The sequence below is a fragment of the Pholcus phalangioides genome, unplaced genomic scaffold (assembly GCF_987345545.1).
Source record: "Pholcus phalangioides strain wild (caught in Gottingen) unplaced genomic scaffold, Ppha-v1.0 ptg000040l_1, whole genome shotgun sequence".
NCBI lineage: Eukaryota > Metazoa > Arthropoda > Arachnida > Araneae > Pholcidae > Pholcus > Pholcus phalangioides.
Window position 1 is genome coordinate 708,266 of NW_028301626.1, and position 13,047 is coordinate 721,312.

General features: G+C 40.9%; 1 protein-coding gene across 4 annotated transcripts in view; it reads left to right on the forward strand.

The window, feature by feature from the left end:
- The first annotated feature begins 1,890 nt into the window (after positions 1-1,890).
- LOC149065239 (apoptosis-resistant E3 ubiquitin protein ligase 1) overlaps positions 1,891-13,047 on the forward strand; it is a 93,597-nt gene continuing 82,440 nt past the window's right edge. Inside the window, exons 1-3 of one of the 4 annotated variants that reach the window (XM_089254227.1) lie at positions 1,891-1,988; positions 3,944-4,124; positions 8,091-8,268. In XM_089254227.1, the coding sequence (XP_089110353.1) occupies positions 3,962-4,124; positions 8,091-8,268 (341 nt within the window). In that variant the 5' untranslated portion in view covers positions 1,891-1,988; positions 3,944-3,961. Of the gene's footprint in view, positions 2,043-3,943; positions 4,125-8,072; positions 8,269-13,047 lie in introns of all 4 variants that reach the window. The other 3 variants (XM_089254226.1, XM_089254224.1, XM_089254225.1) reach the window with 3 other exon arrangements.

The following is a 13,047-nucleotide window of genomic DNA, read 5'->3' on the forward strand; positions in this document are numbered from 1 at the left end:
TTTGAGGCCCGTCTGCGCTCGTCTTAAGTTTTACATGAGGAATTTTGATTTCTGAACCAATTCTGAGGTGCTCGAGCACCTACTGGCAGCAGCGTGGGTCCTTTTCTGAGGCCCTACCTTGTAAATTCTAAAAAATTTCAGCCGGATTTTAATTTTTGTGAGGCCCATCGGGCCGTGCCCGGGTGTGCCCATGCGTTGAGACGGTGCTGACTGACAGGGCTGTAGGTAGGATTTTTGCCACCCGGGGTTATTCTTTCCTCCATGGATGTGACGTCTCTAAGGGTGCGCGCGCAGGCGTCCTCCTTTCTCAGTTTTACAATCTGCGAACCCTAGTTTGTGATTCATTACTAAGTTCTCGAGCTTTAGGATAGATGGCGGCAAGAGCGGTGTTCGGACGACTGAGACCTTAATGCCGGGTTTTCCTAGGAGCAGGTTTCCTGTGCCGCGCGCAACGTGATTCGCCCAGCGCGACACGCCGTCCACTCACCCATAAAAAAAAGCAGCATGACTGTTTTCCTACAGAGCGCAATACGCCTCACGACAGCGCTTTACGTCGGGCGTAATTGGCCGATTGCTTCTGGAGGAGTCAAATGCGTCGTGCGCCGCGGTTTTGCCGATATTCTCTTCACTCGTGTGTCTTCTTTCCCTTCCCTTCAAACCGGAGCATGCAGACGACAGAGTAGCTGATGCCAAGGCCATATACCCGATAATATAGCCAACCTGATCTGATGCGCCCCGCTAGGAAAACATTAACGCGCAGCGTGATTATGTAACACGTTTCTGCCGACGTGAAATTACATTTCGGTTCATGCGGCGCAAAACACCTATTCCTAGGAAAACCCGGCTTAAGCCGAGTTTTACTAGGAATAAGTTTGTTGCGCAGCGTGAACCGAATTAGACTATTTCGCGGCGACAGAAACGAGTTACATAATCACGCTACAGCCGGGTTTTCCTAGGAGCAGGTTTCCTGTGCCGCGCGCAGTGTGATTCGTCCAGCGCGACACGCCGTCCATTCACCAGTAAGAAAAGCAGCATGACTGTTTTACTACAGAGCGCAATACGCCTGACGACAGCGCTTTACATCGGGCGTAATTGGCCGACTGCTTCTGGAGGAGTCAAATGCGTCGTGCGCCGCTGTTTTGCCGATATTCTCTTCACTCTTGTGTGTTTTCTTTTCCTTCAAACCGGAGCAATGCAGACGACAGAGTAGCTGATGCCGAAGCCATATAATTTATATAGCAGCCTTGATGCGCCTCGCTAGGAAAACACAAACGCGTAGCGTGATTATGTAACACGTTGCTGCCGACACGAAATTATACTGTTCGGTTCACGCGGCGCAAAACACCTATTCCTAGGAAAACTCCTCTTACGCGTTTGTGTTTTCCTAGCGAGGCGCATCAGATCAGGCGGCTATGTAAAGTATATGGCTTTGGCATCAGCTACTCTGTCGTCTGCATGCTCCGGTTTGAAGGGAAGGAAAAAGAAGACACACAAGAGTGAAGAGAATATCGGCAAAAGCGCGCGGCGCACGACGCATTTGACTCCTCCAGAAGCAGTCGGCCAATAACGCCCGACGTAAAGCGCTGTCGTGAGGTGCATTGCGCTCTGTAGGAAAAAACAGTCATACTGCTTTTTCTTATTGGTGAGTGGACGGAGTGTCTCGCTGGGCGAATCACGTTGCGCGCGGCACAGGAAACCTGCTCCTAGGAAAACCAGGCTTTAGAGGAGAAATAAAGGACCTTATATTTCTTCTCAACGACTGAGACGGACTTCAAATCGCATTGGCATACAAAGCTGACAATATCAAGTTCACACGTTTTGGGCTATTTTTTTTTGTTTTGTTTTGGCTGGAAATTTTTTAAGGATCTGGCAACTGTGCTTTCAGCTATCATGTGAATGTATGTATGTATCGTTTGAGTGTGTTTTTGTTTATATTTTTCTTCGGAGCGTGATCTAAAGTTGTTGCGAAGAAGATTCTTGCGGCGGGCGTAAGTCCCGATTTTTATTTGAGGCCTTGAGGATTTCAATACATTATAGCAATGGTATTAAATCAAATGGATCGATGTTTGAATGAAAGCTATTGGAATTATTGCATTTGAATTTTTAAAACTAATGTATATTCAACATTTTGTTAATTGACAGATTTTAGCTAAAAAAAAAGGATTGCTAAAATCTCCCATGATATCATCATTCAATAATAGATAATTACTAGATTAAAGGGATAATTTACTAATTTTTATAAACTTTATAAGAACCTTTCATGAGCTGAAACAGTGTTTGTGATAGCCATGGGTTCCCACGAGTTGGGGGGGGGGGAGGTTGGACTGCCAGGGTTCTAGCCTGGGATGAATGAATTGTTTTTATTGCACTAAATTTCCATTTATTAGGTCGGGGGCGGTAAAAAATCTTGATCTATGGTCCAAGATGCAGCACTGTTTTAGAAATGCACGGCCAGGAGGCCTCTTGATGCATGAGGGAACCCTCACGGCAAATGTGTAACACTAGTGGGTGGGGGAAAATACATGGTTTTGCCGCCTGTGGGCAGTGCCGTCTCAACGCGTGGGCTTACCCTTGCACGGCCCGGGGCCTCGCAAAAATGAGAACTGGAAATTGTTGAGAGTAAGCATGTAAATTTGCCAGGCAGGGTCTCTGAAAAATCACTTGGCCTAGGGATGCATGATACTGTTACAAAAATTATGTAAATAGTCATCAGTTATCATGCATTATGTAATTTTTTTTGTCTGTAAATAACAATCAATGCATTTCTTTGTAAATATCGCCAAATTTACAACAAACTCGGCAAGTCTAGTGACAACATCGATGTGATAGCGCCAAGAAAAGTGTAAAGATCACACTACAATCATCAAGGTTATTCTGGAAGGGGCTTCGTTTATACCTATGATGGAAGGACATTGTGCCAGTGATCTTCAGAACACAGTTTGAGGTAATTTCCTCAGAGAATGGTGGTAACTGTGTGCTCGAGGCCTTCCACCTGGCACTCCGAGGTGAAGCCGCTGGGACACAGTTCATATGTATTTACCAATATAAAATAGGGTCACTGACTGATGCACAATTTGTTTTTGCAGCCATGCAGGGGCGTAGCCAGAAATTTCGTTCGGGGGGGGGACCCAAAGTGATAGAACAATAAATTTGGCCATCTTTTTCCCTTTTTTCGGTCTTTTTCTCACATTTCAGGGCATTTACACACTTGCAGCCATGTAATTTTGCAGCTAATACATAGTAAAAGCCAGTTTTAACATTTATAATACCAGGGCTACAACTTAGGGTATGCAGGCAATGAATGAATGAATGGCATGGAGGGGGGGGGGCTCAATTGCTTTTAAAACATACCTCCATCCTAATATGTGTTTATTCATCTTAACTAAACCCCGAAACTTCTCCAACTCCTAATCCCATCTCATCTGTAATCACCACAAAATTTGTTAATGGCGACAGTACCTAATTGTCCGGGGAAAATATGTTGTAAAAAAGTTTGTATGGGTTTTTTTTTTACACTAAATAAAGTGTTCCAGACTCTGCCACGAAGCTGGGCTGGAAGAGATCTCGGCAACGGGATAAGTCCAGTGGCAAAGTTCTGGTGTACATTCATTCAGGGTATGCAAGCAGCAGTGAGATTCAAATAATTTCACAACCATTTTGTTAAATTTGTGTGCTCATAAACATATTGAGTGGATGCCCAAGCTGAGGGAGAATCCTGATTACAGGTGCTGTTTTAACAACTAGTTTGTCAAATTCAAAAATATATCGGTTGTATTGAACCAGTACAGACGGGCTGAATCAGCTCATGCTTAAGTTTCGATTCTTTGTGTTTTTACAAGTTTCAAATCTAAGTTTTTCACATTTGTCATAATTACTGTTACTTGACTGTCTATTTCTTTGCTTGATGGAAATGATTCACAAGACTCGATTATTGTTTTAATAGTGCATCTTGTTTCATCGAATGATGGTCAGGCTGCAGGTGCTCTCCCACATAATTTTCACATTGGTGTTGTCATCATCTGTTGTCAGTTCATCTGTATTTGATCCAGAAGATGTTGGTGATTTGCAAAGATGGTTTCAAAAGCACAACTTGATCGGAAGGGAAAAAGAGGCCATGAAGGAAGGTAAATGATTCATATAAAATTCTAAAATCATGCACCAAAATCTTATATCCACTGTAACACTTCACAACCACTCATTTTTTGTCATTGCTTTCGTTCTGGGTTTACAGACATCTGTACACAGTAGAACCTCTGTTTCTTTAAACTGATTAGGATGAGGGTATTTTCCATAGAGATATAGTCAGAAATAAATGTAGGCCCGTCTCGTCGGTTTTGAGGTAGAGGAAAAATTTGAAAACTATTGGGTTTTTACTTAAAAAGAAAAATATGACCTAAATAGTGAAATCTTCAATTAAAAGACCTAAAATATCTTATTTTACACCGCTGCTTGACAAGTCCCAGGTTGCCGTGGCGACTAGAAAAATCTGTACTGCTGTCTAAATTTTTTTTTTATCTTTGTAATCATTAAATTACAATCTGGGTATAACCGAAAAATTTGGGATTTATGTCAGTATATGTACCCAGAGCTGTAACTATATGCTTGTTCGGCTGAAGCAAACAGGCATTTTGCCCCCCCCCCCATTCCCGGGTTGACTTACTACACGTCCTTACTCCTTCACCAAACACCAACTCTGACCAATATTGCAATTTACTGCCATTAATGAGATGGGTTGGAAATGAAGGCGCTGTCTATCGGTGGTCGCCTCAAGTTCGTAAGGGAAAATGTCTTATCTATATCCTCCCTCGGGTTCAAACCCGGGACCGTGACAGCAACCTTCACGATGGTAGACGAGCATCTTACCACCACGCCACTCGGGCATTACACGTCCTTACTAGATCCTTAGGCTTAATGTGGAAATATTAATAGGTTGCTTCATGGGACAGATCTAACTTATTCTGGTTCCTTACATTATTTGGGTTTTCATAAACATTTCCATTGTTGAAGTGCAGACACCTTGTTTTATTGTTAAAAAAACCATTTCTATTACCTCAAATGCAAAGCCTTATTGCCCTCTGGGTTCAGAGCAGCCTTACTTATTGCACGGCCCCAAAAGTGACTCTGATAGGGCCGTACGCATAAAGCATTTAGATTAACAGAACTTCTTTAAAATAGCATGCAAAAGGTATTTTGTTTCAAAATATTAATTTTTTTACTGAAATACAAACTTTTTTTCCTAACTTTTGGTCGGCTTGGGGAGAATGGACAGACCCTATGCCCTTCCCCTGCATATGCCAACTGATAACACAGTTGCAAAATGAAGTGCATTTTGATAACTCTCTAGATTTTTTTGCCTCGTCACTTTGATGATTTGAGTTTAGACAGAAACTAACTTGTTGTGTTTCAAAACAGAAAATCCCAGATTGAAATCTTATGAGTTAATGGAGCTAGTTAATGAGACTTACATAGCCTATTACAGGGCTGTAGTGTACCTTTTCGATGCATCGGGACAGACTTTTCCGGGTGGCCCTTTTTGAAAAGGTTATTATTATGCAAAATAAGTGTAAATTTTTGGGTACCCCCCTATTTTGCTCAGGGTGCTGGGGCAGTGCCCCGGTTGCCTCAGTCTAGTTACAGCCCTGGTCTATGATATATCAATAATAAAGTTTTTAACAACACATCTTGCTAATGTGATGAATAAGCCAGAAGAAGCACATTTAATAAAGACACTACACACTTTCTTCAATTTACAATTATAGGCCTAATTGATTTAAAGGGAAGTTCAAATGATCGCTACTTTCTTAACCTTTTCGACACAAAATTCGATAGGTGGCAGCTGGTGTTGTAGGACCTGAACTGTTTTTCAAATGCCACAAACGGAAGGGAAAAAAAGCTTTGGGGGAAATTTTCATTTCGCTGCAAACTATTGATAGAAAATATTTTAAATTATAAAATAGATGAAATATGAAGCGTACAGATTCTAAAAAGTGTGTATTATGTGGAAAATAATGATATACTTTTGTTTTAAGCACATATCTAAACTCATACAATATGTTCCTGCATGGTACCTATTCGGTAAAAGTTCCTCTGAGGGATGGTTAAGAGGTGCATGTAGGATTTATTAGTGATAGTTCTGTATTTCCTGTCCAAAAGTGATTTCTTAGCAATTTCAGTCATAATTTGTTTGTTTTCTATGTTTGGCAACTGTTGTGACAAGAATTGCGGTAAAGTACAATAGATTATGGTCAGTAGGTTTCACAATTCTTCATAATTGCCTCATTATTTCAACAATAAATTTTTATCACTGGAAAAATTTACCTCAACTTACATCATTAGTCTTGGAACAAATTGTTGACAAAGTCAGGGTATCACTTTACTGGAAATTTGCATAGGATAAGGGATCATTCAAGTATTACCTCATCATCGATGAGGGGGTTTCTGATTTCTGATTTGCTGACTTTTGATGACGACGGGGGTTGAATGATGTTTACTTTATCAACCACCCTTTATGAAAATATGAAATGTTCTTAATGGCATTTTACTCAGTGCGCCAAAAACGAGAAAAACCTTTCGATAGATTGTGGGCACCTGAACTAGCATTCTCCCTATTGATAAGGCCCCTACAGAGCTACTTTGTTGATCTCTAAATTTTTCGTGGATTTAAGTGATCTGGAAATGTGTCCGGGCCACTTAAGTGCTCTGGCCCTGTGTCATGCATCACTCAAGTGATCCTAGGGTTGTACCGTGGATTGCTTAAGTAATCTGGGAATGAGCCATGGGTAACGTGAGTCATCTAGAACTGCACTGGGGGTCACTTAAGCGCTCTAAAACTGTGTCATGGATCGTTTAAGTGTTCTGGAACTGTCACGGGTCACTTAAGTGATCTGTGAATATGCCATGGGCCTACTTAAGTGATCTGTGAATATGCCATGGGCCTACTTAAGTGATCTGAAAATATGTCATGGGCTGCTTAAATGCTCTGAAACTGTGCCATAGGTTTCTTAAGCTATCTGTACATGTGCTGCTCAGTTCATTTTTACAAAATTAGGTTTGTGAGTGGGGCAGGCCACATCAGATCAGATAACCCCCCAGGGTGACATTTGGTCTGCTGGCCAAGGGTTTATCATATATGACTTAGAGAGTAAATCACAATGAATTTCTTTAAAAAAAAGTTTTGAGGTCTTCAGATAGCATTGAAATTAATGGAAATGGATTATAATAACATATAAAGGTATTTTCCTCCGAAATTTTCTATTTTTAATATTTTTTGTATTAAAAACATAAAATTTTGTCGGGACCTTTAGCAGCTTTCCCCCCCCCCCCTTGTGTGCATCTCTGATCCCACCAATATGCGTTAGGAAGTAGAGCTGATGCCAAAATTTTGCTGCTGGGGGGGGGGGGGGGGGGGGTCAAAAATTCCTAAAAATTTGCTGATGTAATACTTGAATGGCCCCGAATGCATTTATCTTGGAAGTGATGGCCTAAGTCAGAAGAGAGAGGTATCACTATTTATGAGTGAAATGAATGTATATATTTTTTTTATAGTCTTTGGCAATAACATTTGTTTTTAATTACTTATTCATTCATGAAAGGTAAGTATTATATTACTTTCAGATAGAATTGCACTTGAGTTTTCAGTAACTGTATTGCATATGATCTTTTTTTTTTCTCTCATTAGAAATGCATTTTGAAAGGTTTTTTATTTTCGTTTTCGGAAACTTCTATCAAGTTTCTGTAGCCACATCTCTCATTGCACTTTTAAGAGCTAGCAGATTCGATTAGTGTTGGAAGAAATCTCTATAATTTTCACTAAGTGATTTTTTTTCTTTTAAGAATGTTAGTTAAAATTTTGCGTTTTTATGTACCATGTTGTTGAGTATAGGAAAATAGCCTGTCTATTTCTGTGGTGAAATGTACAGTATTAGTATTTGAATGACTGCATGAAACCACTTTTTTCTTTATCCTTTTAATTTTTGTAACTGGAATTTTTGGTTCATTTTTTCCTCTCTACCTCCCTCACTCCCATGTCTTTTGGTTTCTTTTCCTTTTGGTTTTTTTCCCTTTCCTTTTAGTATTTATTCTCATAACAGGTTGCATCTCAGTCGTTGATTGTGTGGATCTTTGGGATGTAGAAGATACTGCAATCTTGCGCACTGGAGTCCCAGACAAGACGGCTTTTGGCTTGCGGAAAGCAGCCAGGGATACCAAGCAGGAGCTATTGTTCATATATTGGTTGCATAAGAATGGGCTGCGACAATCCAAAGACTTGTAAGTTGTTAGAGAATTTTACTGCAGATGAGTGTCTGAAAATATTCCGAAATGTCTAATCTATGTGTCAAATATATGACACAGAACTCCCACAGAAAATTGATATGATGTGTTTATTTATGTACCGTAAATTTAGGGGTGACATGGGTACAGATTTTGGACATTTTTTGTACTATCTCTCTTAAAACTCATATTTTTTACTAAAGGTTGCACCATTAGTGAGAGAGAAGAAATTCAAAATTACTTGTAGTATGTGCATTTACTTTGTTATTAGCAAGGATAATTATTTTTTAACTTATAATAAGGGAGAAAAATAAATGCAAAGACACTTGCAATTTTATTACAAATAAAATTGTCCCTCTTACATATTGCCCAACTGTGGGTCCCACACCCCACGTTGGGAACCAGTGTTTGGACTATCCTCTAGAAAAACTATTATAAAATATTGTCCTCAAGTAACCCTGCAAATATTAAATATTTCTTTAATAAAAGAACCAGTATTTAACAAACTAATTTAATTAGATTAATTGTCATCGTCCATATTCTTCAGCGGAACATCTAACGAATTAGTACATGTTGGAGTGCATGTAGTGACTGTGTTGACATGTAGTGACTCTACCAATGTTCTCTACATGTGCATTGGTACATGTAGTGAACCTTCCGTGAAGTTTGTTTCCGTGTAATGCTTGCTATATGTAGTGCTGCCATCAATTTTTCTAACCGTGGGTGAAATATAATGATTGAATAATTCTACCGTTGTAGGCCTGTTGCTCTCTGTGGGGAGACATTTTAACGGGGAGATCGCTTGCATTTGTTCCTCAAAGTTAGGAACCACAGAAAACCAGTTTCAGCTGACCACCACTGTGGTTCCCATCAAGACTAAGTTGTAACCACTAAGTACTGTGAATAATGTTTTCGTGAAACCATAAGACACAGGTTATGATAAAAGTAGGCGGGAAAAAACGGGATAATTGTGAGAGATTTAGACACCATTTTTAATCGTAGAGGCTTACTCTGGCGGCTAGATTCAAAATCATCTCTGTTTCATTTACATTGGCTATGACAGCATCTAAAATAAGAGATTTGTGTGTGCACTAGAGTCACTCCCTCCCTCTTTACGGTACATAATATCCATGCAAGGAGGTTAGATTTCTAACTCTAAGGGGGATTCTTACCTCCTTGATAGTCATAAGTGTGAAGGTGAGTTCAAGGTGCACTCTCATCATGTTCTCAAAAGAAGGTTACGTTACCATGAATCAAATCTGGGTATCAGATTCACATATTAAGTCGGGTTTTCCTAGGAGCAGGTTTCCGGTGCCGCGCGCAACGTGATTCGCACTCACCAATAAGAAAAGCAGCATGACTGTTTTCCTGCAGAGCGCAATACGCCTCACGACAACGCTTTACGTCGGGCGTGATTGGCCGACTGCTTGTGGAGGAGTCAAATGCGTCGTGCGCAGTGCATTTTGCCGATTTTCTCTTCATTCTTGTGTTTTCTTTCCCTTCCCTTCAAATTGGAGCATGCAGACGACAGAGTAGCTGATGCCATGGCCATATACACTGAAGAGCCAAAAAAACTGGTCGACCTGCCTAATATCGTGTAGGGCCCGCAGAAGTGCCGCAACACGACCTGGCATGGACTCGACTAATGTCTGAAGTAGTGCTGGAGGTAATTGACACCATGAATCCTGCAGGGCTGTCCATAAATCCGTAGGAGTAAGGGGGGGTGGAGATCTCTTCTGAACAATACGTTGCAAGGCATCCCAGATATGTTCAATAATGTTCATGTCTGGGGATTTAGGTGGCCAGCGGAAGTGTCTAAAGTCAGAAGTGTGTTCCTGGAGCCACTTTGTAGCAATTCTGGACGTGTGGGGTGTCGCATTGTCCTGCTGAAATTGTCCAAGTCTGTCGAAATGCACAATGGACATGAATGGGTGCAGGTGATCAGACAGGATGCTTACGTACCTGTCACCTGTCAGAGTCGTATCTAGACATATCAGGGGTCCCATATCACGCCAACTGCACACGCCCCATACCATCACAGAGCCTCCACCAGCTTGAACAGTCCCCTGTTGACATGTAGGGTCCATGGATTTATAAGGTTGTCTCCGTACACGTCCATCAGCTCGAAGCAATTGGAACCGAGACTCGTCAGACCAGGCAACGTGTTTCCAGTCCTCAACAATCCAATGTCGGTGTTGTCGGGCCCAGGCGAGGCGTAAAGCTTTGTGTCGTGCAGTCATCAAGGGTACACGAGTGGGCCTTCGGCTCCGAAAGTCCATATCGATGATGTTTCGTTGAATGGTTCGCACGCTGACACTTGTTGATGGCCCAGCATTGAAATCTGCAGCAATTTGCGGAAGGGTTGCACGTCTGTCACGTTTAATGATTCTCGTCAGTCGTCGTTGGTCCCGTTCTTGCATGGTCTTTTTCCGGCCGCAACGATGTCGTAGATTTAGTTTTTTACCGGATTCCCGATATTCACGGTACACTCGTGAAATGGTCGTACGTCGAAATCCAAATTTCATCGCTACCTCGGAGATGCTATGTCCCATCTTTCGTGTACCGACTATAACACCACGTTCAAACTTAATCTCGATAACCTGCCATTGTAGCAGCAGTAACCGATCTAACAACTATGCCAGACACTTGTTGTGTTATATAGGCGTTGTCGACCGCAGCGCCGTACTCTGATTGGTTCCATATCTCTTTATTTGCATACGCATGCCTGTACCAATTTTTTTGGCTCTTCAGTTTAGTATATCAATTAGTGTTTGAAAAAGGTATAACTAAATATCTATATTTTCCCACCCTCCTAGGTCCTAAAAACCTAAAGTTGGGACTATTACCGAGTAAAAGTTTCCCTTGGAATATGTGAACCCCGATTTATAACGCCACCATCGATTTCGTAGAATTTGGCCTTATATCGAATCGCGGTTTAACACATGTAATCCCTAGAAATGGAAGATTTTTTTCACTGATCTAAGTAGTTTCTGGCTCTAAACAGGGTTGGTGCGACATCGGGGGTTGCCCCCACAACGGGGTTCGACTGTAAATATTATCGTGAAGGTTTAATTTTTCTAGAATAGAAGTCCTCCATCTTTTATCTTGAATCACAAGCACAAGTTATGGGTGCACAAACTCCGGCCCGCGAGCCAATCTAGACCATCCGAAAAATTTTTGTAGCGCCCTTTGAAGAAAATAGACCACCAGTTTGAAAGACAGTGCACAGGAAGTACCTCAGCATTAATTTCAATTGTTCAGATTTATTCTGTCAGGGCTCTTCATTGGTTCGCGAAGAAATACTTTAGCTCTTTTACGGACCCGCACTAAAATAATCCCGGTAAAAATATGACCAGCGAACCGAAAAAAAAGTTGATCTATCCATGCTCTAGTCCAGTGATGGGCAAACTTTTTTAGGATCGAGCCCAAAAACAAAAAGAAAAAAGTGTTCATATTCCGGGCTGGACATATTTGTACATTAATTCATACAGTATTACCCCGCGTTAGCCGGCAAAACTCAGAGACATCACTTTTTGAATGTTGGGGCCTAGTCCGTTCCCAGAATGGTGAAAAGCGATGTTTAATAAGGATCACAATATGCATTTAGCCAATACAATCGATTTTTAAAATAAGATACAATATTTAAGAATTTTCTCCAGAATCTGACTCGAATTTCCCGACATGCCGGAAAATGTGGGTATTCCCGGCATACTGGTCTCCCTCGCTGTTTCCCGGTGTGCCGGCTGAAGAGGGAGAATACAGTAATTGGAATTTTATGCTTAGAAATATGAAGGTGGCAGAAATACTTAGAAAGACTGCCATGGTTTCGTAGCAAATGAGATAATGGGTTGTCCTTTAGAACTGTGAAAAAATAAATACAATAAGTATATTTTGACAAGAAATTGAATTTTTTTCCGAACGAATTTATGCCGAAACGAATATTTGGAAAGAAAAGTGATTTGTCTCCTCTCCGGGAATCGAACTCGGATCCCTTTGCATACTGTACAAGTGCGTTAACCAATACGGTATGCATGGGGACCCGAGTTCAATTCGCGGAGGAGACAAATCACTTTTCTTTCCAAATATTCGTTTCGGCATAACATCCAGAAAATCCAATTTTTCAGTATATTTCGGGCCGTAACATAACATATCTCATAACATATTTTAACAACTTTATGCATATTTATATTACATATGTGTTCTTTTTCTTCTTTTTTTTTGCATATGCAAAACTTTTTCAATCAGTCTCTGTGTAAATTCTCACAACTATATTTTCCATATGCAAAAAAGGGATCATTCCTCCCACTCCCCCCTGAAATGAATTTTTTTAAAAACTGAAATTGGACATTTCTAAATTATTATTTTTAAATTTGCGGCGGGCCGGACAGAACCTCTAAGCGAGTCGCATGGAGCCGTAGTTTGCCCATCAATTTTTGAAATTATTGATATAGCGGAAAACCCCACTAAATTTCCGCATTTCTATGCTAAAATCGGCAATTTTAACATTGATCTCTGTAGGGATCATGTTTGTTTTCACCGAGTCACGTGATCTTCCGACGTAGATATTGGGGGACACCGTCACTGTATACCTATATAGACACCTATATACTGTATATAGGAGGTAGTGACACCGTTCTCAGCACTGCCAAGGCGGAGACCGCTGCGTCATACTTCCACCAGTAATATAAGCTCGATGGTGGAGTCACTCTATTCCCACCCTCTATGCCACAGACATAAGATTAAGATAAGTTGTTATATTATATCTATGGCAATTAC